This window comes from Podarcis raffonei, chromosome 6, assembly GCF_027172205.1.
Source record: "Podarcis raffonei isolate rPodRaf1 chromosome 6, rPodRaf1.pri, whole genome shotgun sequence".
Taxonomy (NCBI): domain Eukaryota; kingdom Metazoa; phylum Chordata; class Lepidosauria; order Squamata; family Lacertidae; genus Podarcis; species Podarcis raffonei.
In genome coordinates this window covers 22,912,484-22,939,985 of record NC_070607.1, presented here as the reverse complement: position 1 = coordinate 22,939,985, position 27,502 = coordinate 22,912,484, and the positions used below count along the sequence as shown (strand labels likewise).

At 45.0% G+C, this 27,502-nt stretch overlaps 1 protein-coding gene across 1 annotated transcript in view; it reads right to left on the bottom strand.

Moving 5' to 3' along the window:
• Positions 1–21,831, bottom strand: part of OLFM3 (olfactomedin 3) — a 168,650-nt gene extending 146,819 nt beyond the window's left edge. The window contains exon 1 of the mRNA XM_053391598.1: positions 21,234–21,831. Coding sequence (XP_053247573.1) covers positions 21,234–21,302 — 69 coding nt within the window. The 5' untranslated portion in view covers positions 21,303–21,831. The remainder of the gene's footprint in view (positions 1–21,233) is intronic.
• Positions 21,832–27,502: the final 5,671 nt, after the last annotated feature.

Here is a 27,502-nt window from a genome sequence, read left to right as displayed (position 1 = left end):
TCTGTGTTAGTGTCGTTCCTGGCAAGCTCAAGCCAAATTCTGACAAGCACACGCCAGCCCATAGCATCTTTCTCTCCCTTAAGCTACATCACTCCTTGCTTCTGAAATGCCCCAAAGTTTCAAACGTAGATTGTTCTGAAGCATGGAAAGGCTGCTGTTCAAAACAACACAACTTCTAAGATGTCATTGGCATGGGGAACTGGTTGCATGGTTAACTTTGCATCCAGAAAATCACAGAGCACCCCCCCCATAAATAAATTAATTAAAACCACTATTTTGAACAGAATTGCTGATACCTTACATCTTATTAAACCAACTTGCATCTTATTACAGACTTTTGCTCATATCTCATGAATGGATACACAGTCGAACCTCCGCATGCACAGAAGCGGTCCTCAGGTTGTGGAAACCTCGGGATCTGACCGGACCTCCGGAACAGATCATGTCCGCAACCAGAGGTACCACTGTAATTTGGGAAGAGGGGAGGAGCAAAACAGGAAAGCTGAGAGAGTCAGCCAGTTAGCTTCAATCATTGCTACGGCCACATTTCCATACACATCCCTGCCATTTGATGGACACCTGGCTAGTAAATCATCACACATGAAAAAGTGTCATATAGTAGTCTGAAGATACAGAGGAATTCTCCTTAAGAGAATCACATGATACTACATGAATGAGCAAGCATTGGTGTAAGTAACTGTAATATGAGCAAACTATAAAGAACTGTTTCCAGAGAGTTGACAGAAACTAAAACAAATGCCCCACAGCCGTTGATGCAATATTAAATAATAATTTGCTATTAAATCTTTTTTATTATTTATGCCAAGGGGGGGGGACACTTTTTTTATTAAAAAGAATTCCCAAATGCACCATAAAAGCCTTTTGAAATTAAAACATTGGTTGTAAAATTACGACGCTAAATGCCCCTGAATGAGCCTAGCCAGCCATGATTCAAGAAAAAGTCATTACCAAGGACAGCACTTGAAGAGATGCCAAGAGCAAGTATATATCTGAAGAGCTGTCCTCGATTGCTGTGGACCTAAATGCAAAGGGCCTCCCTTTCAAGTGCTTTTAAAAAGCATCCTCATGAATTTTTATGTGGAGATGCTTTTATTTATCTGCAAAATGTATTAGTCATTTTTCTACCATCATGGCCCCAGATCTGGACATTTATACATCAGTAAAGTCCCGGAGTAGGAGACGCGGGTGGCGCTGTGGGTTAAACCACAGAGCCTAGGGCTTGCCGATCAGAAGGTTGGCAGTTCAAAGCCCCACAATGGGGTGAGCTCCTGTTGCTTGGTCCCAGCTCCTAGCAGTTCGAAAGCACATCAAGTGCAAGTAGATAAATAGGTACCGCTCTGGTGGGAAGGTAAACGGCGTTTCCGTGCGCTGCTCTGGTTCGCCAGAAGCGGCTTAGTCATGCTGGCCACATGACCTGGAAGCTGTACGCTGGATCCCTCGGGCAATAAAGCGAGATGAGCGCCGCAACCCCAGAGTCGGCCACGACTGGACCTAATAGTCAGGGGTCCCTTTACCTTTAGAGTCCTGGAGTAATGAGGCTGCAAGACACTCACTTCCACACCATACATTGAAAACACTCTTACACCACTTTAACAGCCACAGCGTCCCTCAAATAATCATGGGAACTGACCCCTCACAGATCTATAATTCCCAGCAACCTTAATGAACTACAATTCCCAGGATTCTTTGGGAGGAGGCTAGGAGAGCTTGATACATAGTGTGGATGTGAGCCATCTCAGCAAGGAACTCCTGGGGCAACCTTGCTGCCAGGATTTGCACAGATTTTCTGCTCAGAAAATATTGCAGCTCCAGGTTTCTGACCTTCTTCACCACATCAGTCCCACAGGCAGCAGAAGATACCAAAGATCTAAGGCAAGGGTGAGCAGAAGTTAGCTTGGGATTTCTGTCTGAAACTCTGGAGGGCTGCTGATGGTCACTGTAGACAATATGGTGCTGGATGGACTAAAGGTCTGACTCAATATAAGGCAGCTTCCTATTGACAAACCTCTGGGTTATTTGAAGTAGATCAGCAAGGATTTCTGTACAAAAAGTACACGCCCAAGGTGCAAATTTATCCTTCAAGGACAATGCGATCCCATTCCAAACAAGCAACCCCACTACAGTGGTACCTCTGGTTAAGAACTTAATTTGTTCCGGAGGCCAGTTCTTAACCTGAAACTGTTCTTATCCTGAGGTACCACTTTAGCTAATGGGGCCTCCCACTGCCGCCACCGCTGCGCGATTTCTGTTCTCATCCTGAAGCAAAGTTCTTAACCCGATGTACTATTTCTGGGTTAGTAGAGTCTGTAACCTGAAGCGTCCGTAACCTGAAGCATCTGTAACCCGAGGTACCACTGTATCCTCAAATGGCCAGATCTGCTGACCATCCATCCTGTCATGTGAATTCAGTTTCTGTTTCTCCTCACTGAACATATAAATGTCGTTTTAGTGCTGTCACTCTCCCCAAACCTTCAGGATGGTGCCAGTTAGAAATATGGCAAAATTAAAATGAACATAGAACAAGATACTTCATTCCTGCTTGAAAACTGTACCTATCCAAATACAGTGGTACCTCAGGTTACATACGGTTCAGGTTACATACGCTTCAGGTTACAGACTCCGCTAACCCAGAAATAGTGCTTCAGGTTAAGAACTTTGCTTCAGGATAAGAACAGAAATTGGGCTCCGGCGGCGCGGTGGCAGCAGGAGGCCCCATTAGCTAAAGTGGTGCTTCAGGTTAAGAACAGTTTCAGGTTAAGAACGGACCTCCAGAACGAATTAAGTACTTAACCCGAGGTACCACTGTATTTGTTTATTTATACCCCACCCATCTGACAGGGTTGTCCCAGCCACTTTGGGCTTCAGGATGAGAACAGAAATCATGCTCTGGCGGCGCAGCAACAGCAGGAGGCCCCATTAGCTAAAGTGGTGCTTCAGGTTAAGAACAGTTTCAGGTTAAGTACGGACCTCCGGAACGAGTTAAGTACTTAACCTGAGGTACCACTATATGAAACCAAGTATAATTCATGAGATGTGCTCTGCGTTAGCTCTTTTGGAACTTATGGAAACAATTCAAAAGAAAGTCAACACCAACAAGTGCATAATAAGTTCAGAAGTCTATAGTCTGATCCTTGTTTTGCCAGTGACAGGAAGGAATCACATGGTGCTCAAAACCCCCTTTTCATGAAATGAGCGTAGATGCATCTCCAGACATGCATCAGTGTCACAAAATCTGTCATCTTTTCTGACACCTTGGTTGGCTGTCCTGGCAGAGACTGAATAGACACAGACAGTGAATTATTTTCTCATGTCTTCCAGTGACCTCTCAAAGTCAGCCATGTGATATGGAGAAGCCTAGAATACACTTTCTCTCACTATTTTACTACTGTGCATGAAGTACACACACTACGCCAGTGTGGTGTAGTGGTTAAGAGCGGTAGTCACGTAATCTGGGGAACCGGGTTCGCGTCTCCGCTCCTCCACATGCAGCTGCTGGGTGACCTTGGGCCAGTCACACTTCTGTGAAGTCTCTCAGCCCCACTCACCTCACAGAGTGTTTGTTGTGGGGGAGGAAGGGAAAGGAGATTGTTAGCCGCTTTGAGACTCCTGAAGGGGAGTGAAAGGCGGGATATCAAATCCAAACTCTTCTTCTCTTCTTCTTCTAAAACCAGGGGTCAGCAAACTTTTTTCAGCAGGGGGCCAGTCCACTGTCCCTTGTGGGGGGGGGGGGTTGGACTATATTTTGAAGAAGAAGAAAAATGAACCAATTCCTATGTCCCACAAATAACCCAGAGATGCATTTTAAATAAAAGGACACATTCTACTCATGTAAAAACACGCTGATTCCTGGACTGTCTGTGGGCCGGATTTAGAAGGCGATTGGGCCGGATCCGGCCCCTGGGCCTTAGTTTGCTTACCCATGAATAAAACACTCTCACGTATAACTCTCATGTGTTGCAACACATTGGTGATAGTCATTTTATGGTATTTGCCTACCACCATCTAGTAATGGATGAATTTTAAGTGTGTGTGTGTGTGTGTGTGTGTGTGTGTGTGTGTGGCCAATGACGTGGCTGCTTGTTACATCAGTATTAGGGACACTTCCCTATGCCAAGTCAACTAGCAACAGCCTTCTGCCACTCCATACACTCCACTACTGAGCTTTGGCCCATTCCTATTTAGTCCTTCTACAGATCAGCTACTGATCTGGTTTTCCCAGTAGTGATGTATGGAAGTGAGAGCTGAACCATAAAGAAGGCTGATCGCCGAAGAATTGATGCTTTTGAATTATGGTGCTGGAGGAGACTCTTGAGAGTCCCATGGACTGCAAGAAGATCAAACCTCTCCATTCTTAAGGAAATCAGCCCTGAGTGCTCACTGGAAGGACAGATCCTGAAGCTGAGGCTCCAATACTTTGGCCACCTCATAAGAAGAGAAGACTCCCTGGAAAAGACCCTGATGTTGGGAAAGATGGAGGGCACAAGGAGAAGGGGACGACAGAGGACGAGATGGTTGGGCAGTGTTCTCGAAGCTACCAGCATGAGTTTGACCAAACTGCGGGAGGCAGTGGAAGACAGAAGTGCCTGGCGTGCTTTGGTCCATGGGGTCACGAAGAGTCGGACACGACTAAATGACTAAACAACAACAACAGATCAGCCTGGCTTCTCTAACAGAAGCACAGCAGTGCATAGTTAACAGGAAAGATCATGAGAATTCACATCCTGTGACTCCGGAGCTGTCATGGAACTAAATCTAAGGTAGAGATACAGCTTAAACAGAACACCTTAAGTCAAAGGATGCTACAGGTTTCTGTGGGAGGACATGTCGTTAGTTTTGAAACAGCTTCACTTCTTTCTTGTTCATCTCAGCACACAATTCAAAGAGCTGGTCTTAACCTTTAAAACATTTTACAGCTTTGGGCATGGATACTGCCCAGAGTGGCTGGGGCAACCCAGTCAGATGGGTGACATATAAGTAAATAGTCACCAATGAAGCAACTGCTCTGATGCCCAGGGTTCCTTCAGCAAAGCAGACTGAAGCCTAGCCAATGTTTTAAATAATGGTAACCTGGTTCCATGCCACTGCCTGTCAGCTAGCGCTTCTCTGTGTTAAACTTTTCATGGCCCTCCATATCTGCGTGAGACAACCACAAGCATACACAGCAGCCTTAGAACGACTTCATCTAGATAGCGATGGAGGATAAATTTATTCAGTCTGCATTTTAGAGGAAACTGGCCTATTTTATGGATCCTGGACTTATACATGGATCAGAACACAGTTATAAATCAGATTACACACATCTCCAAATTTTGAAGCTCCAGTTCTAAAAATGCACACAAAAATGCATATTTTAAAGGGATGTTTTTTTTGGGGGGGGAATGCAATGAAAAACCAAGAAACATGCATATTTTAGGGGAAGGAAAAATTAACAGAGATTGGGATGGAACAGACCTGTGATTGAATATGTGCTGAAAACAACAACACAGCAATAGAACGGAATTAGGCTGATCCACCCATCCCTATATTTATCCCAGAATAGTATTTTCTGACAGGCAGTTGTGCTACCTGAGATCCTTTCCCCTGTAGATTTCAGGGACTGAACCTGGGACCCTTCCTGCATGACAAACATGTGCTCTGTCCTTGAATTCCTTAACTTCACAGCCCCCCCCCGTCTTCTTGTTCAGCTGCACTGCTAGAGACTGTCCCTCAGGGGCTCAGAGTAAGCACTGCTTTCCTCTTTGGTCATGGCATAAGATCTTTACTTACTTAAGGTAAAGGTAAAGGGACCCCTAACCATTAGGTCCAGTCATGGCCGACTCTGGGGTTGTGGCGCTCATCTCGCCGGCGTACAGCTTCCAGGTCATGTGGAGTCTGTAACCTGAAGCGTATATAACCTGAAGTGTATGTAACCCGAGGTACCACTCTAATAATAATACATTTTATTTATACTCTGCCCTCCCCAGCCAAGACCGGGCTCAGGGCAGCTAACACCAGGTATAAAAACAATTGATTAAAATACAACTTAAAAACAAGTTTAAAATACAACATTAAAATGCAGCCTCATTTCAGTAGAAACTCAAATCAAAAACTTTTTGGGGATGAAAATGTCAAATCTTCACCAAGGCCAACTATCCAGACTGGTCCTACGTGGGCCAGAAAAAGCCAGGGAAGTCCCAAATAGGAGTTCCATCACAGAAGGAGAAAGGAAAAAGGAAAAAGGAAAGAGGGGGAGGGGGAGGGGATCAAGTTGATTCCAAGCCAAAGGCCAGGCGGAACAACTCTGTCTTACAGGCCCTGCAGAAAGAAATCAGATCCTGCACGGCCCTGGTCTCATGAGACAGAGCGTTCCACCAGGCTGGAGCCAGTGTTGAAAAAGCCCTGGCTCTGGTTAAGGCTAATCTGACTTCCTTAGGGCCCTTTGGCTGTGAAAACCACACCTTGCTAGTGATGGGGGACTTGAAAGGGGACAAAATTTGTCCATAGTGCAGCAGTAAGCCACACTCCCCTCTACGCTAAGGTGGTGTACACACTCCTGTTTCCTTTGCACCCAAGCTGCTCCCGGAACTGGTTTGTGGTGCTGTGTACACACAACTTTAGTCTTAATCCACATTGAGAAATGCTGTGTTTTGAGGTGCTTTCCCCCAATCTGATTTGAAAACATAAAACCATATGAAGACATGCACACACCCTTTCCACCCACTAGTGTGGAAAGCAGGCTGTTTGGAAACACGGCCACATATACAATCTGAAACACAGATGGGGCATGGAGAGGTGGTTGGAGGATGGATGGCGGCTAACAGATTGAGGTTAAATCCTGACAAGACAGAAGTACTGTTTTTGGGGGACAGGAGGTGGGCGGGTGTGGAGGACTCGCTTTTCCTGAATGGGGTAACTGTGCCCCTGAAGAACCAGGTGGGCAGCCTGGAAGTCATTCTGGACTCACAGCTGTCCATGGAGGCACAGGTCAATTCTGTGTCCAAGGCAGCTGTCTACCAGCTCCACCTGGTACACAGTCTGAGACCCTACCTGCCTGCAGACTGTCTCGCTAAATTGGTGCATGCTCTAGTTATCTCTTACTTGGACTACTGCAATGCACTCTGTGTGGGGCTACCTTTGAAGGTGACTCGGAAACTACAACTAATCCAGAATGCGGCAGCTAGACTGGTGACTGGGACCATATAACACCGGTCTTGAAAGACTTACACTGGCTCACAGTACGTTTCCGAGCACAATTCAAAGTGTTGGTGCTGACCTTTAAAGCCCTAAACAGCCTCGGCCCAGTATACCTGAAGGAGTATCTCCATCCCCATCATTCTGCCCGGACACTGAGGTTCAGCGCCGAGAGCCTTCTGGCAGTTCCCTCGCTGCGAGAAGCCAAGTTACAGGGAACTAGGCAGAGGGCCTTCTCGGTAGTGGCACCCACCCTGTGGAATGCCCTCCCACCAGATGTCAAAGAGAACAACTACCAGACTTTTAGAAGACATCTGAAGGCAGCCCTGTTTAGGGAAGCTTTTAATGTTTAATAGGTTATTGTATTTTAGTGTTCTGTTGGAAGCGGCCCAGAGTGGCTGGGGAAACCCAGCCAGATGGGTGGGGTATAAATAAATTGTTGTTGTTGTTGTTGTTGTTGTTGTTGTTGTTGGTAATGTTCAAACAGCCTGACTTTCACTCATAGTAAGGGCACCATGTTGCAAAAAGCGTTGCCCTCACTCTGAACTGGCATTACATTGTGGTCACTATAGCCAGATCTGATTGGTTACATGGTATCCTGAATTTATCACACACACACACACACACACACACACACACACACACACACACACAATGTGATCCCCAATTGTCTTCAACTGCTACTCTTAGGAAGAAGGCACAGGGTGGGGGCAGGGAAGGAGAATTAATGCAACTGGTAGATTTATCTATTGTTTGCATTGCAATTACAGAATTACCCCCAAGCATATGTTGTAATAGCTGAATTATGAGTTTTTTTTAATCATCAAGGTAATGTGTGACAGTTGCAAATGCTGGATGATAAACATAGCCACACACATCCACTGCATAGGCGACATCCATTTTTTTAAAAAAGAATAAAAAGGTAACATTTCAAACTTATTGGGGTGGAGGAGATGTTTCTTGGGCTCCTGTATTAAAAGATGCTTGTACTGTTGTGTCTGTTTGTCATAGTTAAGTTATTCAGTGGCTGATGGGGGCACAATATTCTGACAAGATGAATTGAAGACACCTATTTTGAAAAACCGTCCAGTGCAACTCTGTAAGCCTATCTTAGCAAGGAGCCACCTGACTCTCAAATAGAATGGTCTCATACGTTATGCATTGACAACCTGACCAGACATTATCTCATATCGCTCAACACACACGCTCCTGCAGCACTGCACAAAATGTTCAGTAGCTAGCAGCGCTGTGGCCTCCCTCGCACCCCATTGGGAATGTAAGGCAAGTGAGCCAAATTAAAATACATCCTCCAGTCTTACTACTTTTAGGCATCTAGACTCAATGCCTCCATGTAAGCAGTGAGAAATACTGTGTTTTTTGCTTTATAAGACTCACTTTTTCCCTCCTAAAAAGTAAGGGGAAATGTGTGTGCGTCTTATGGAGCGAATGCAGGCTGCGCAGCTATCCCAGGAGCCAGAACAGCAAGAGGGATTGCTGCTTTCACTGCGCAGTTCTGGCTTCGGAGATTCTCTTGCTGTTCTGGCTTCTGAGATTCAGAATATTTATTTTCTTGTTTTCCTCCTCCAAAAGCTAGGTGCATCTTGTGGTCTGGTGCGTCTTATAGAGAGAAAAATATGGTAGGTAAAAATAACCCAAGTGCCAATTTGGGTGTGTGGCGGCCATGTTTCTAATAATACCAGTAGTAATGCTTTATGCAGCATTTTCCAAGTGTTCAAAGAGCTTCACGTGCATTTTTAAGAGATGTAAAAATGAGGGGTTTCAAGAGATGTAAAAGTGAGGGGTTATGGGTGTTTTGTTTCTGTTATTGTTCTTATTGTGTATTTTTATTTTGTATTTATATGCTGTTAACTACCCTGAGATCTTCAGGTGAAGTTTAATCAATAAAATAAAACAAATAATCCCTAGCAACAACCTGGTAAGCAAAGTTGCCATCATTGTTGCCCATTCTGCAGGTGGAAGGGCTGAGGCTGAGAGAGAAGTACCTGCTGATGGCAGATTCAAATCAGCAACTTCCCAGTCAATAGTTCAGGCTCTTAGACACCACATCAGTTTTCAGTTCAACTTTGCTTAACAAAGGTAATTGTTTCACAGCCATCATAGGGGAGGGCTGGATGCAAGTTAAACAAAACATCTGGCCCAAGAAAAGGAAAAAGGCATTAGTAATCTCTGGCACCCCATCACTTTTCTTATACTAGGTTCAAGCTGAGGCACAAAGCTGAAATGGTTTTAGAGTATGTGCTTTGAAAGCAGAAAGTCTCAGGTCTCCGTGCTACAATCCCTAGACGGAAGGATGGGAAAGCTCAGCAACAGGGAAAGGCTGTTTCTAAGACTAGGGTGAAACTGTGAAGCTCTCTTGTTATTTTTGCTATTGCTACATGTTTAAACTAGGGACGCGGGTGGCGCTGTGGGTTAAGCCACAGAGCCTAGGACTTGCTGATCAGAAGGTTGGCAGTTCGAATCCCCGCCATGGGGTGAGCTCCCGTTGCTCAGTCCCTGCTCCTGCCAACCTAGCAATTCGAAAGCACCTCAAAGTGCAAGTAGATAAATAGGTACCGCTCCAGCGGGAAGGTAAACGGCGTTTCCGTGCGCTGCTCTGGTTCACAAGAAGCGGCTTAGTCGTGCTGGCCACATGACCCGGAAGCTGTACGCCGGCTCCCTCGGCCAATAAAGCGAGATGAGCGCCACAACCCCAGAGTCGGCCACGACTGGACCTAATGGTCAAGGGTCCCTTTACCTTTACCTTTACATGTTTAAACTAGTTACTGTATATTTATAATATTGAAGTGTGTGGGGGGGTTTTTTGGTATGTTATTATAGTTTTGTTTTGCCATGTTATCATGAAATGTTACAATTTTACTGTTTTGCCACGCTGCTATGAAATTGTCTACTACGTTACTATTGTTTTGCTAAGTTATACTGACACTGTTACTAAGTGACTATCGTTTTGCCAAGTTATTATGAAATTGTCACTAGGTTACTGTGTTGCCATGCTATTATGGAATTGCTTTTGTCGTGTTTGTTTCAAACACATCCCTGTTTCTTTGTTGTAAGCCGTTTTGAGCAGGATTTTTTTTTTTTGCCGGGGGGGGGGGAGGGGAAGCGGCATACAATTAAAATGAATGAATGAAAGGTTCTTGCATGAGACTAGGACACAAGCCTGCCATTTAGAGTAGTTGATGACACTGGTGTGACTTCATACCTTTAAGTACCTGTATGAGCTTTAATACTGGCAGCCCTATATAGGGAATTTTTTATTATGGATGTTTGACTGTTTTGGATATTTTGGGTTACTGTTTGCTCTAGTTATCTCCTGCTTGGACTACTGAAATGTGCTCTACGTGGGGCTACCTTTGAAGGTGACCCGGAAACTGCAATTAATCCAGAATGCGGCAGCTAGACTGGTGACTGGGAGTGGCCACCGGGACCACATAACACCGCTCCGTGTTTGTTTCCGAGCACAATTCAAAGTGTTGGTACTGACTGTTAAAGCCCTAAACAGCCTCAGTCCTGTATACCTGAAGGAGCATCTCCACCACCATCGTTCAGCCCGGACACTGAGGTCCAGCACTGAGGGCCTTCTGGCAGTTTCCTCACTTCGAGAAGCCAAGTTACAGGAAACCAGGCAGAGGGCCTTCTCGGTAGTGGCGCCTGCCCTGTGGAACGCCCTCCCATCAGATGTCAAGGAAATAAGCAGCTATCCTATTTTTAAAGACATCTGAAGTCAGCCCTGTTTAGGGAAGTTTTTAATATTTAATGTTGTATTGTTTTTAACACTCGATTGGAAGCCGCCCAGAGGGGCTGGGGAAACTCAGCCAGATGGGCGGGGTATAAATAATAAATTATTATTATTATTATTATTATTATTATTATTATTATTATTACGCAATGTTGAAGCCCACTCCATGGTGTTAAATGGGCACAGGCTTTGTCAAGCATCTACCCACATGTTTACCTATAGGTCCCAACATTCAAGTTCTGCTACTCAAGATCTGAGCAGGGAGCCTGCTAAGTAGTTCTGAGTAAAGAAAAAAAAGCATGTGCACCATTCCTCAGCATTAATATTCATCCCTACAAACAAACTGCAAGATAACAGCCTCACTTAATCACTACAATAGGAAGCTGGAACAATCTAGTGTCACACACCATCATTGCTTGGTTTAGGGGAAATGAGACTTTTATTTCCCCAAAGACAAATCTTACTTTGTTATTTTCTGGCCTTAAAACCCCCAAATCACATTGTCACACATTTTATATCAGTTTGCTCATAGATCTGCTATATTTGATTGTACTTAGTACACTAACAGTGCAGTCCTATACACAGTGCAGTCCTGTACTCAGAAGCAAGTTCTATGAAATGCAGTGGGTTTTATTCCAGGTAAATGGGCAACTGAGAGAATGATTCACTGTGCAGAGTAGGTCTGCATAAAAGTGCACAGGATTGCCCTGCATGTCATGGTTTATTCCAGACCTGTACACTTTATGACTCACCAGGCCAAATGCTGTCCAAAAGCCTTTTATTGATTTAGTGTTCTTGTACACTGCTAAGGGAAAAGCTGTAGTTCAGAGGGTCCCAGGTACAATCTCTGGTGTCAGGCTTCGGGGAATCAGCTTCTCTCCCCCCCCCCCATGGCAGTAGATAAACAGATCAAACAAAAGGAAAGTCTTATCAGTTAGTTTCTTTAATAAACACAGCGAGAGACAAAAGAAAGCATCTACACAGAATGATGGTGCTCCCAATTAAGGCTTAAAGGTAAAGGTAAAGGGACCCATGACCATTAGGTCCAGTTGTGGCCCACTCTGAGGATGCGGTGCACATCTTGCTTTATTGGCTAAGGGAGCCGGTGTACAGCTTCCGGGTCACGTGGCCAGCATGACTAAGCCACTTCTGGCAAACCAGAGCAGCTAGGTTGGCAGCAGCAGGGACCGAGCAACGGAAGCTCACCGTGTCACGGGGATTCAAACCACTGACCTTCTGATCGACAAGTCCTAGGCTACACAGTGCCACCCACGTCCCAATTAAGACTTACCCCCCCATTAAACTTTGTCACTCCTACGTCTTGTCATCTGAGCTTGTACCGTCTGCGCTTTGTTCTGAGACTTTCTGAGCTCTTCTCAACCTTGGGGAGAGCGGTTGAGGAATGCTGTCCAATGACTGTGAATCTGTTAACCCTCTCTCTCCCAGTGTTGTTTCTTCTAGCTGTTCCCCATCCGGTATACCCCAGCTTCTGCCTTCTGAACTATGCCCCTCTGCAAACCACTGTCCCAAATCTACACTGTCTTCCTGTTCCTGGGAAGATTCAGGATCAGGGGGAGTGGGTGTCTCCCACTATTCCTCCTCAGTGCAGCCCTCCTCACCACGGTCCCTGACACCTGGCATGTCCAGCTAGGATTAAAACTCTTGGTTTGAAGCTCTGGAGAGCCTCTGCCAGTCAGCGTAGACAATACTGAGCTAGATAGACCAATAGTCTGACTCAGCACAAGGCTGCTCCTCATTTTCCCTTACTCAAAGAAGCTAATGATGCACATACCCCTGAAACATTCTATTTGCATGTTGTTGTTGTTGTTGTTGTTGTTGTTGTTGGACTACAACTTCCATTAGTCTGAAAGAACATGGCCGATGGTCAGGGATGATGGAAGATGCAGCCCAATAACATCTGGGGAGTCAAAGTTTCCCACCCTTGTTTTAAAGGAACAGTACTAGATGTGGTCAAAGATTTAAGCAAGAAGTTTGCACACTGAAATAAATAGGAGCTATTCGAGATCTTCTAGTTTTCTGAGTTGACTTGCTCATGTTAAACAAGCCTATTGAGGCTTATGCAAGTTCAGTTAACTCAGATAACTAGTAGAACTCTTGCATAGCTCCTATTTATTTCTGTGTGTACAAATGGTTGCCAGTCTTACTAATGTAAGTAAGGGAAGTCCCATAGTGGCACCATTTAGGGAGAAGAGAGAGGTAAGTTCCCATTCACTGTGTTTCAGACCATAGTGTGATTATTCCTCAGAAGAACCTAACATCAGATCCTTATGAAGCCTACAAACAACCACAGCAAAGTATCTTAAATGCATGGGGTTGGTTTCAGACTAGGTCAATTAAATTTAGGTTCCATTGGGACATGCTTGGTATGACTCATATCCCATTGACTTTTAGTGGGATCCCAGTTCAACTGACTTAGTCTGGATCCAAGGTGATCCAAAGCTCTTCCTAATGCAATCCTGTCCATATCTAAGACCATATCCAAGTCACTCAAAGGCTTTTTGCAATGTAATCTCGACTGTTTTGAAACTTGCTGAGGGTCCTGGCCTCTCCTCACTCAATATTGATGAGCTGAGGAGGATGTAGGCAATCAAAGCAGATTTAGAAAGCCAGCTGTGATAAAAACAGAAATGTACAATTAAACCTTTCAGGGTCTTCAACTGTGAGTCTTTCTCATGCATTCCACCAACATGGGAAGCTGATGGGTCAGGTGAGATTGAAAGAGGCAAAGCTGGTGGCTAGCTCTGATTTAGGACATTGGGCCATGCTAATCCAGATACTATGCACTTGGGTTCTTAACTGCACCTAGCAGTTAATGCGGGAATACATACAAGATATGTCAACACTGGCCTGGAGCAACTGCCAGGGTTTATAGTCTGGCCTGGAGAGTCAGTCTCAAAACTCCATTAATTCAAGTTCTGCATCTGCCCATCTTATGGGGCCAGTAACATTTTAGAAAAAGGGTAAAGTTTGGAGTTGTGGTGACTTTATTAAGGAACGTTCCTCAGGGTTTTCCCATTCCTTGGAGAAGTCTAAAGCATGTTCCTTAAGAGTCTGAGGGGTAGCAGTACTTCCCTGAGATTCAGTGGGCAGGGTGTAGAATCTAGGGTGAGCTTCCCTATTCAGGAAAGACTGGAGAGTGAGTTGAACTTTTCCTTGGAAAGCAGTAGCTTTGGGGGCTCCACCTCCAAAGGGTTTCCAAGTGGAGCCAACGTGGTGTAGTGGTTAAGAGCGGTGGACTCATAATCTGACGAACCGGGTTCGCTTCCCCGCTCCTCCACATGCAGCTGCTGGGTGACCTTGGGCCAGTCACACTTCTCTGAAGTCTCTCAGCCTCACTCACCTCACAGAGTGTTTGTTGTGGGGGAGGAAGGGAAGGGAGATTGTTAGCAGCTTTGAGACTCCTTAAGAAGAGTGAAAGGTGAGATATCAAGTCCAAACTCCTCCTCCTCCTATTCTTCTTCTCTTGGTTGAGGCCCATGATACCAGGTGGGTCTACCTGTACATTCATTGAGCCATAAATAAAACTTGAAGTGGCACTACTCATAAAAACTGAAGACATGGAGTAGATTTCACATGCCCATGCAAATACCACTATGGAATGGAAGGGGCCGCTGCACGCTCATTTGTTTCCCCCTTCTCTCTGAGAAAAGGTGTGGACTGAACCCAGAGAAAAATGAGAGTGACTGTAAAGATGGGGAGAGGTGCCTGCCCACTAAGGCTCTCTTGCAGGGCTCCCTCTAAAACCTGGAGCTGGTCCGGTTTCCAGGACAGAGTTTTGCCATGTGCCTCAGAAGTCCCTAGCTATTAGTGCCCAGATTAATATTTTGCAAAGAAGGCTACCACCTAGTCCAGGAACTTTGGTGGTGTTACAGCGTTGCATACTGAAGAGGTGCAGGCCTTGTTTATTCGCTTCAAAGGAAGCAGTGTCTCTGTACACACACATCCACTTGTGTACATGCAACAACCCTTCGACTGAAATGCATGGAAAACCTCTTGCAGGCAGAAGAATTCCATGTAAGCACTGGAAAACACCTCACTTGCAAGGGCTGGGAAGACTGTAATAACCCTTCTACATGGCAATATTTCCCTTCGCAGCTTGGTGCTACTCAACTTAGAAACGTTTCCTTCTGTTTGCCCAGAGTGACGAATTGGTTATGATTGAATGATGGCTTGCCTTGAGTGATCTCCGTAGCTCAAGCCTACCAAGGTCAGAAGCAGCATTCTGCTTTCCAAAAAATAGCACAGAGATGCCATCTAGCAGTGACACTTAGGAATTTCCAGATCTTGAACATTTCCTTCCTTCAATATATATCAAATCATTGTGTAAAAGACTAGCATCCGCACCTCCAATCTCAGTATCCCACCCCTTCCAGTATCTCAACAGCATGTAGAGGAGGGGAAAGAGTCCCTGAAGTGCATCATCAAATGAGAAATATATATATACTTCCATATATATTATTCTAAAAATGGAAATTCTAATCAGTGGCTAATTAATACACACTGCATTTCAGCCGGAGTATCGAAATAAAACTGGTGCGCATTCATCAGCATTAAAAAAACCTGCAGAATTAATTAGTGCTTCTTTTTCATTAATGTCTAAGTGCAGTCAATAGTTTGCTGTGCTGAAATAGGTGATTTAACCTAGCCCTGAAATCACACCTCTCTAGAAAATAAGTTAACTCAATAAAAATGGAGCCAGTGTGCAAAGACCTTAATTAGGGTCCCCACCCCCACCCCCACCCCAGTAACATAGATCACCATGAGGTGGCGATACACAAACACTTTCCTACTGTTTAACCTTAAAGGACCTAAAACTTTGCCAGCACTGAAGCATTTAGACACCTTATTCTGCTGACTTCTTGGAAATTATTGCAGGATTCTAAGAATCCAGCCGATGGCTCTTGATGAAGAACAACGATGGATTCAGAGTGATGATTCTGCATACCTTCTTGATGCACCTTCAAAGAGCAATGCCATCCAACATTCTCTGATGTGACACGCATCTGGGTAAGGCTGCAAGTGGATTATGTCAGGCAGTGAGTTAGGCATAGATACTATTTGCAGATAAGTGCAAGTTTATCTGATGATCTGACACTGTCTTTGGGGGATTTGTGTATCACTGTCACTACTTTCCCTTATCTCCCACGGTGCTGTAAAGTATTGTTATGAATATAGGAGGTGGGGGGGGGCTTGAGAGAAGCTGTATGTGAGATCCTTCTAACCTTAAGTGTCAAAATGTAAACCAGACAGTGTTAGAAACTCAGATATATAATTTAAGGAGCCAAAGGGCTCCTTAAACCCAGGTTACAGTCACCAAAATGGAATGTCTAGCTGCCATTTTGAGACAAAATGGCTCTAAAGTCTTATTTTTCAAATGATGGGCTGACTGTGATTGATTCTCAGTTCAACATATGGTTAGTTCAGATTACAACCTTGAGCTAGGTTGAGAGCTTTGAGGACTTAAAGGAGAAAAGTCTCTTGATCCAGGGGTAGTTGGAATATTGGCCCATTCCAACCTCTTTTTCTTAATGGTGACTTTTCCTGCTCAGACTGCACAGAAAGAAAGCATTTTGGTTCCAGAAATCCATTCCAGTTTTCCAGATAAAATACAATTGATAGAATTACACAGGATGGGGTGTTAGTGTACAAAAACGGTCCAGATCCAACAATCTCCAGGCATGCACCTTGAAATGGTGGAGATGTCAGGGGCCATTCTGGCTCCCAGGTATCTTCACTTGGTTGCACTGAAGCCAGGCTATACCCCTATGCTGAAATGAAGGGCAATTAAGAGAACAAAGCAAAGGGGGCTCTGTGCGAGATGGGAAATGGGTGTGGCCCCTCCCTCAACTCAGAGAGAGTTAGAAGGACAAAGTCTGAGTTGAGAGTTGAGAGTTCGCAGTGATGTGAGAGAGTCAGAGCAACATCTGAGGCCGGTTTGATTTCTGTTTGAATCCCATTGTACATATGTGTAAATAAACCATGTATCATAAGGACACCACAGTCTCCGCTGTGTCTCATTGCAAAAGGAAATACAAACTCTGGTTTAGCACCTGCAATCTCGCACTGCTCAGAGATTGGGGCGGCATGCAACAGTATAATAATTCTAAAGGGAGAAGATTTGCACCCAGGAAAAGAAAGTGATTTGATAAGCGTTGCTGACTTAAAGAAAGAAAGAAAGAAAGAAAGAAAGAAGAAAAGCAAACTCTTTCTCAACTCTATCCATTTGACGTCTGAGATGTCTCTCTTGGAAACTCACTGGAAAACTTGCATTCATGAATTCAGTAAGAAACTTGAGAAAGGCATTTTGCTTCAAGAAGCTTGCAAATTACATATATATCTAGGTTTCCTGCATTGCAGGGGGTGGACTAGATGATCCTCAGGGTCCCTTCCAATCTACACTTCTATGATTCTATGTATTTTCCAGGAGAGCTATGTTAAAGTGAAAACTTTAGTCTTAGAGAATCTTATTTTTGTATTAGAATTCCATTTCACCATTTGCATCCAGAAGGATCCTCAAGGCACGATGTTCAGACTGGTATTCCCCTGCTGCCATGTAAAAATAGTTTTCACCTAAGTCGTCGTCGTCTTCTTCTTCTTCTTCTTCTTCTTCTTCTTCTTCTTCTTCTTCTTTGGATACCCCCTTAAAGCCCCGGGGGAACAGAATGGAAAGTCACTGCCATCACCTCTGGGTAGCAAGAAAACGCTACCACAAAGGTTTGAAACAGTCTGAAAAGTTTGTCCTGACCTCCCACTTCCAGTCTCATTTTGGCTCATTGAAACAGGTGGCTTACTAACATAGGCGTGGAGACTTTTTGCCAATGGCCACACTAGACATTGTAAGAGAAATGTTAAATAAACAAATACACGCAGCTGCAGGAGGCTGCCCTTGGGATGCAGATGTGGCAGGTGGAAAGGATCTAGCACTTATCCTCCGGCTTTTCTGCTCAAAATGGCAAAAGCTGGTTTTTCACTTGTGGGGAGGGGGCAGAGCTGCATTCCAGTCTCTTTTCCCCTGTGGGTGCAAAAGTAGCAGAGAGGAGGCAATTTTTAGTAAACCCCCCCAAAAAAAACACGCAGTGAAGCAGTCTCTCCCTCCACCATTCCTCTGCATAAGCTTGAAACCTGCAATAGTAACTGGTTTTCAGTTAGAAATGAAACATTAGGAGACTGTTCCATGCATGTCGATACTGAACTTGAGTTTTGCTGAAACAAACAAACAAACCTGACCTGACTGCATCTTGAATCCACTGGTGTTCTGCACAGATCAGGTCACGCCTGTTCCTAACTTGTTGCAGTTCCTTTGTTTTTCGGCCTCCTCTCCCTCCCTCTCCTCTCCCATATTTTGGGGGTGGGGAACGGGAAGCAAAAGACTTTCTGGCCACTTAATTTGTTTGATGAAATGGGCTGCAGCTCCTGAAAGCTCATGCTAAAATAACTGTATCAATTTCAAGGTGCCACAGAATTCTTTAGGTTGGAGTTTTGTTGTTGTTTACTAAAACAGACTTAGCACAGTTTCTAGAGGTAACTTTGGAACATTTGGTTCTACCCTAGCTCTCAAACCTCTTATTCTGGAGCAATCCTGTACTTAGTTGTTATTCTTATTCACAACACTTTTAGAAAATATTGATTTGCCGCCTGAAGAACTGTGTGAAATAGAGAACATTAAGTGCCATTTTACCATAGCTGTCAACTTTTCCCTTTTCTTGCGAGGAATCCTATTCGGAATAAGGGAATTTCCCTTTTAAAAAGGGAAAAGTTGACAGCTATGCATTTTACAGGTGAGGAAAGTGAGGACAACCAGTTGTACTGGGCATTTAAGCTCTTCCCCTCCTTTCCTTTCCTTTTTTTTGAGCGGGAGGGGCCCCTGATCAGAAACACACTTGACATTATTAATATCATCATTGGGATCATTAGCATTTCACCTTTTATGTATGTCGCTATCAACAGCAAAAATAAAAAAAGTTTTTCAAACACTTCAGGAAAAAAAACCTAAAGATAACTTTAAAAACAAGACAAGACAAACACAGCAGCTCACTGTGGAACTTCTCCAAAGAAAGGAAGTTTATGTTTGTGGCCCAACGACTAATCGTCTAAAAGGGGTGTGTGTGTTTCCAGTCCAGTTTTGCCTCTAACTCTTCTTTTAAAGGAACACATTGATTGGAAGGAAAATAGGATGGCTTTCTTCCATATATATATATATATATATATCTTACAGAGATGTAACTCAACACAGGCATCTGAGAAGCTGTGAGCACAATAGCACAATTTCTGTCCATTCACCCAGCGGCTAAGGCTATTGATAAAATGCTCACCAGGCTGAAATCTCTAAACTCTTTTTCCATATACCAAGACTCAACACACATGAAGAGATCCTAAAAGTACAACTAGAGAGAGTACGATCAAGACAATCCTGAGTTGCTCTCCTTTTTAACCTTAAACATAGAATGCATCAATAGTCACTTTTATCAAAACTGTTTCTACAAATTGCTGGTCTGCAAAAGGACTCCATGCTTTCATAAAATCAGCACTACTGCAAACACACATTTTCTACAAGAAATGTTTGTGCAGTATTTACAATTCATGGCTTTTCCCATGCCCCCATACCTAAATTGTGCTTCCTCCAGTAAACCAATCTGAAGTTTCAGCTCAATCGCCAGTTTGAAGATTGTTTCTATATTTAAGCTGAACACCCTAGATTACATGCTTTTGATGTGAGCAATTCTGACATCCATCAAAACACAAAATGCTGTTTACAAGCCCCGAAAATAGTCCACACTCCTTGTTTGGCACTTCAGTGCCTCCGTAAAGCATTCACCGGCATGCAGTGTGGAGACCACACACACCACGGAGGGGCCCACAATGGGTATTTTATACCAGCAGATAGACATCAAGTCATCCAGAGGTGGCACACAATGCAAATCTTCCACTCCAAGGCTTCAGGTTTGTGCTGAACAGCACATACAGTCGCCCGGCCTACTGGACTTCACTCATCTCTTACTAATGGCTTTCGACAAGTCTCATTTTCAAGGTCTGATGGAATGGTTTTTCAAATTCCCAGCCCAAGCCAGGCAGCATCGTTTTTGTGTGTGTTTTTAAGGGGCTGTCATTCAGCTGCAGAGCAAAGCTTATTTGCTCTCAGAAATGTAACTGGGGGAAAATAATGGTGATGCTGCTGCTTCTCTGCAACCTGAGGGCAATTGCAATTGCACATGACTAGTGGAAGGGAGAAGCCCAACCTTCCTCCCCCTTCCTCTTCTGCAATATAAAGGCACGTGCCTTTATTCTTCCTCTGGAGGGATGCTTCTCCCCGTGATTCCAAAGGGCTACAGATTTTATGCACCCCCTGATCTCTATGAATAAATCCATCCCTTGTCCACGGCTAGGCTGTTCTGGTGTCATTTCCAGCTAAGGCTGGGACAGCTTCCAGAGTTCAACAGATAAGACACTGTCCATGGGCAAAGCCAATCGCAGCATTCCTGGTGTTCTAACCTATATCCATCACCCGTCTCCTTTCCATGTGGGTGATCGTCAACAAAACTTGTATAGTAAGATTTGGGGGAGGGGGAGGGAGAGGGAGGGATACCCAACAACACAAGCAGAGCAAGTCATCCAGGAAGAAAGGGTGCAAGCCAACATTGGCCGTATTCGCAGGAGACCCCCTGAATTCAAGGGGCTTACTTCAAGGGGTCTCCTCTGAGCAGGATTTAGCTGGGTACAACCCAGTGTCTGCTTTGTTATTAGACTGGATAGGATGTTTGTCTGTGTGTGTATGTGAGAGAGAGAGAGAGAGAGAGAGAGAGCGCATCCTCATCCTTTCAACTGTTTGGGGGAAGGCAGCCTGCAGTGCCCCTCTGCTGTTTGCCTTATTGACCACTTTCCAACATTGCAAGGTGAACGCGCGCGTACACACACACACACACACACTGCCTTTTCAAACAAGACGGGGAAAAGCAGCCCAGGCTGTTTGCGGAAAGCCCCACTCCATCCATTCCCCTCCCCTTCTGGCAAAAACTACAGCGCACCCATGGCTAGGAAGACAAAAAGGATGCGCTGCGAAGCAAAGAAGCAGGAATATATACAGTATATACAATCCCCTTCCTCCCCCAAATCCCTCATTGCCTGCCCCATTAAAACAGTGGGGTATGGTGATTATGATTTTAAGAACTTAAGGAAATATCGCAGGAAGGGGGTCAACTAGTAGTTCCAGAGGCGAGAAAGAGAACGGGCAATGTTTGCGGAGGGTCCTTCCTCCTGCATCTCCTACCTTGGAAGGGTCCAAGCCGGCCAAGAGAGCCACGAGCAAGAGGTTGAGGATGCTGGCGGAGGGCTGCATGCTGCTCCCGGGGCTGCTGGGCTGCTGCTGCTGCTCTTCCTCTTCTTCCTCTTCTTCTTCTTCTCCTCCTCCTCCCTGCTCAGCCTCTCCTTCATCAGTCACTGCAGGGACCCCTCTCGTCAGTGCCACTTTCTGCACGCCCGCCTGCCACAGCCAGGAGAAGGCGGCAGCGGGAGGCGGCGGCAGCAGCAGCAGCAGCAGCCCGGGGGACGCTCATTCATTCCGCAGGCATCCTTCTCGGAGCGAGGAGGGAGCGCGGCGGCGGGAGGGGGCGCCCAGTCCAGGCGGAGGGAGAGAGATGGAGAGAGCCAGCCGGCGAGAGGGCAGGGGGAAGCGGGCGGGCCGCGTCGCGCACGCCCCGCCACAGCCGCCTCTCCGCCGCCTCCTCCCTCCGCCGTCACAGCAGCCAGCCCACCCTGCCAGGGGGGGAAAGGCGGGAGAAGAAAAGTTTGCCGGTCCCCTCCTGACTCCGAAGAGCGCGGAGCCTGGCGGGCGCTGCGCAGGGCTGACCGGCGGATGTGACATCACCGAGCCCTGGGGGCGGGGGTGGGGGTCAGGGAGGCAGCCGGTCAGCGCCAGAGGCCGTGGTTAGTGGGGGGGGGGGCGCAGAGGGACGGTGTGGGGTGGGCGGTGAGGGGTCAGCCCTGACTTCTTAGCCCACCCACAACCCCTCTGGAGACCTCGAGGTGCCTCCCAACATTTCTCCCATGCAAATAGGGATGTCCTAAGGAAAAGTGGGACGTTCTGGGATCAAGTCAGAAAACGGGATGGCTGCTGCGGATCCAGAACTCCCTAGAAAATAGGGACACTTGGAGGGTCCATACCCTCCAACATCTCCCGGATGAAAATAGGGACGTTCCATTCCATTCCCTCCAATATTTATCCCATGAAAATAGGGACGTTCTATTCCATACCCTCCAACATTTCTCCCACGAAAATAGGGATGTCCTATTCCATATCCTCCAAGATTTCTCCCATGAAAATAGGGACGTCCTATGCTGCTGCTGCTGCTGTTTTATTCTTACCCCACCCATTCGACTGGGTTGCCCCAGCCACTCCAGGCAGCTTCCAACATATATAAAAACACAACAAAGCATTAAACATTGGGAAAAAAATTCCCTATACAGGGCTGCCTTCAAATGTATTGTAAAGTTTGTATAGTTACCTCTCTCCTTGGCTGAGGGGTCACATAACTCCATACCCCCCACTATTTCTCCAATGAACACAGGGACATCCTGCTATACCCTCCAACATTTCTCTGATGAAAATAGGGACATTCTAAGGAAAAGTGGGTCATTTCAGGATCAAGTCAGAAAACTGGACGGCTTCTGTAGATCTGGGACGGTCCCTGGAAAATGGGGACACGTGTAGGATCTGCTCATCATGTGCAGGGAGAGGGGTCAGTTTCAATCAGACTTGTGATTTCAGCAAAAGTGCTGGGCCTCACAAAGTGCTGCCCCCTGAGAGAAAAGTTTCCTCATGCACTATGTTTTCCATATGGATTTCTCACTCCACAACTGTAACAAGAACAAAATCTGAGGTATTCATGCTACATTGCTATGTACTATCTAGCCTTGTTTGGCCCTGAGGTGGTCAACTTTAGTCTCAGGTGTAACATTTCAGACCACATGTGCTTTCTTGGCTGAATGCAGTTCCACAGGGAGAGGAAACAAATATCTCCAAACAAATATCTGGAAGGTTTGGGGTGAGGCACCCACATTTTCTTTGTGGGAAGATTCATTCTTTCTTGAGGAGCATTCAGTCATTCAGCTATGCTCTGAAATTGTACAGTCAAGAAACATATCTTCCACCTCAGTGAGAACTAGGCCCTTAGGTACAAGCTGAACCTGGTGAAAAGGAAGAGATGGAACGAAGGTATATTATCAGTGAGAAGTGTGGGGTAAGGTTATTTATGTTGTCTTCTGTGTCCTGAAATGAATTCATTGAATGTAAGATGGAGCCACAAGAGAGAGATCACTGGTGTCCACAATTTGCCATGCAAAGAATTGCTTAGATAAAATGGTTATCCATAACATTCTGCCAAGTGGTGAAATTTCAATGGGTACAAAAGTTTTTTTGGGATCCATCCTAGTGTTGACCCTCCTGGTGAGGTTGCACCATGCAGAAGAATCATGTGTATTATTGCTGTATGAAGAAAAAAATCTCTTCCCACTTGTGATTTCAGCAAAAGCACTGTGCCCTACAAAGTGCTGTCCTGGGTGGATTTTCACATGGGGTTGCTGACTGATGAGCCTCTGCTTGCCAGCAAGTTGCAAAGGATTCTGGGCAGTGTTTTAGGGCACAACACTCAGTTCTCTTGCCCAACCTGCTGCCCTCCAGATGTTTTGGACTACAACTGCTATCATCTCCATGGCCAATGGTCCAAAACTCACTGTTGTTTCCTAAGCGCACACAACTATTTGCTGACTCTCTGCCTTTTTGGGGCTATTCAATTGGTGTGGAAAAACTGTTTCTCTTGAATGCTAGTCTGTCACTGTGTGTCCTCTCAATCCCCAATAATTTCATTGAGGACCTTTCCCCCCCACTGCCGCCCAACAAATGTGAAAAAAATTGATCTAGTTGGAATATTGGTTTTGTTCTATTGTTCAGAAATGGCACTTTTCAAAAAAATTGGAGATGACAACATCTCCTGGCCAATTTTAAGGTGCTGTCAGCAGGACAAGTAAAATGTTTAGCCCTGGGCATCAGACTGAACACAGAAAACAAATTATCAACTCATGGCTAGTTTTCAAAATTTGATTTTAAAGCTTCAAAACTCTGTTAGTGTTTGGGATATGTGCCCAAATATCTACCATTGAAGAAACCAACTTGTTTAAATTGCATGGGCATATTAAGTAAAAGAAATACAGTGAGTTAAATACAGGGAAGTTTTTTTTAATGTTTGAGGTTTTATTATGCATTTATTATTTTGCTGGGAGCAGCCCAGAGTGGCTGGGGAAACCAAGTCCGATGGACAACATATAAATAATACAAACATTGTTTATTATTATTAAATATGAAATGATTCTTTAAAATGAGAATATTATTTAGGCAGCAAAATCTTGTGATTTGTTTCATGAACTCACGTTTTTACCTTCCTAGTCAAATAGGGCCATAATGATCAATCCCTGGAAAAATAATAAAACTGACAAAGGAACAGGGGTCAAGATGTATTATAAAATAGAAGTGGGAGATCCAGTGTGCCTTTGGAATCTTAAAGTGGAGAGTAACTGCTATTCCCAACAAGATAGGCTGTGAACAAAGAAGTTCTTCTGAAGGAATGGGGAAATAATGGGCAAGGGGCACAAAAGGAAGACTTTCCAGAGAGGTAGCCATATTTTCTTGCAGGAAAAAATACCACTAGCAGCCCATGTAGCAGGATGGAGCTGTGGAGCTGTTCTCCTGACATCACTGCAGATTACCTGGATGGGTTTATACAGATGGGGTCAAGACAAGAGTCCAAGAACATCTTGAGGTCACCACCCTGACTGCACCTGACTCAGAGGCATGTGATTTGCCACTGCTGGAAGTACAAAGCTGAACTAAACGAACCCAAATCTTTACTCAGTCGCACCATGCATGGAATCCACTTAGTGACTGCAGAATGACATTTGATCCAGCAGATTCCTCTGGTAATGGAAGAGTGGGGAAGCAACTTTCGCTGATTTTCTATTCCTCCCTGCGGCAACCAGTGCCCTCCAAAACTCAGCTCATGAGAGTTTGGGAAATAATCCAGAAAAGGGTGGAAGGTGGCCTGGGGGTATGCAGTAGAAAGGAGGAATAGGCAAAACTCCACTCCACTCCTCTTCTGTCAGCTCAGAAGCCCTTTCATGAGTGCAGAGGCACCTATTAGATTCTGCACAATTATTACAATCATACGCAGGAGTGGTTATTTTCCCCACAACAATGCAGTGCTGTGATGGGCAAAGCTTCATTTGATAGTTGAGCTGCAGTTATTAAGAAGAGGGAAGAAAGCAAACTTCCCTACAGGCCAGGAGATGGCAACCCTAGTAAACGGGAATAACTCCTTTGAAACAGCACATAAATCAATTCTTTCAGTTCTCAAATTGGTTAGCATTGCATAAAGCACGCTGTTTAAGCCATAATGGTTGATATTTTACAGCTGGAGTATATACTCCTAGAGATAAACTAAACTATTGTGATGATAATGTATCTGAGACATTATTAGCATTTCCGTGTCAGTAAATAGCTAATCTGGAGAGAAAAAATTGGCATGGCAGATGCTTATTCTTTTGCCCCCTTGATAGATGGGTGCATTGTGTGGAATTCTGAATGATGATGTGAGATTACAGCTGTCAAGGCTCATATGAAAGTATACTTTCTAAAATCAATGTAAGCAAGGGGACATGAGAAGGAACCTTTGTTCTGTAAGCAGGGAACCATTTCTGGAGAACACCAGCAGATAACTCAACCTAATGGACATATTAGCTGTAGTAAGCGTTCCACAAGTAAAATCCTGCATGGAGAACCTCATGTCTCTGCAGCTGCTTCTAGTGACAAGTCCAATCATCTCATGTTGGTTGAAGCTGGAGCCAAACACCTGAGTTCTCCATGCTTGCAGTAATGGGTAGGGGGCAGCTTTCCCCCTCTCCTATCCCTTTCAGCAGGTGTGAGAAATCTGTGGCCCCCCAGAAGCTGCTGAATTACAACTCCCTTTGCTGGGGCTCATGGGTGTTCAGCAACATTTGGAGGGCCAGAGGTTGTCCACACCTGCTCTGAAGGCATCCCTCCTCAAACACCCTCCCATCTCCATCAAAGAGAAGGGAAAAAGCATGTAGGACTTGGTCCAGTAAATGTCCTATAGAGGTGAAGCAATTAGAGACCATCCCCCGGGGCTTCAGCATACCTGCAAATTTTCACACATCCTTTCCTTTTGATTGGATGCTGAACACACACCCCTCCCATATCCTGGCAAGCAGCTTTAAAAGTGATAGCTTTCATATATGCTTCTGTTTTCCTTTGTCAGAGGATCACTGCTACCCTAATCTACAAGGAAGTCACAATCCCCTTGCTCATTAATGAAAGCCATCAGAGGGGGTGGCGGGAGAGGGTTATTGTTTTGTTCTTGTTTTATTGTATATTGTGTATTATGCATTTATTTTTATTTAAGAACTTTCCAAAATTTTAATGCATACAAATTTAAATACCTTTGTCTGTCTAATGTAAGGTTACTAGACGTCCCCATTTCCCGGGGACAGTCCCCGGATTGACAAATAAGTCCACATACAAAATCAATTGAAGTGTGTCCCCGGATTCATTGAAAAAAAATATATCTGGTAACCTTAGTCTAATGCCTCTAGACTTCCCATTCCATCCCTCCATGGCTTCCCGTTTCTTCCTTGTTGTGCTGCGTATCCTCTTAAACCACTCACTTTCACTCTATTTGTTGTTTAGTCGTTTAGTCGTGTCCGACTCTTTGTGACCCCATGGACCAGAGCATGCCAGGCACTCCTGCCTTCCACTGCCTCCCGCAGTTTGGTCAAACTCATGCTGGTAGCTTTGAGAACACTGTCCAACCATCTTGTCCTCTGTTGTCCCCTTCTCCTCGTGCCCTCCATCTTTCCCAACATCAGGGTCTTTTCCAGGGAGTCTTCTCTTCTCATGAGGTGGCCAAAGTATTGGAGCCTCAGCTTCAGGATCTGTCCTTCCAGTGAGCACTCAGGGCTGATTTCCTTCAGAATGGATAGGTTTGATCTTCTTGCAATCCATGGGACTCTCAAGAGTCTCCTCCAGCACCATAATTCACAAGCATAAATTATTTGGCGATCAGCCTTCTTTATGGTCCAGCTTTCACTTCCATACATCACCACTGGGAAAACCATAGCTTTAACTATACGGACCTTTGTTGGCAAGGTGATTTCTCTGCTTTTTAAGATGCTGTCTAGGTTTGTCATTGCCTTTCACTTTCCTAATTGTTAATGACTGCTGCTCACAGATCAGATTCTACTCCCTCTTTAAGTATTCTACAAAGAGTTTCCACTCCTATGTATTTTGTGTTTTTATCTTGTAAATCGACTTGAGATCTATGGATGAAGGGTGGTGTGTGTGTGTTTATTGCATAGTTAGAGTGTTTGGATTGAGCAACAGTGTCCCTCTGCTCAGCTCTACTGACCAGCTGCTGAACATTTGGAGCTTTCTGCGGAGGTCAGCAGAAAGCTCCAAAATGCAGCCTTCCAAGG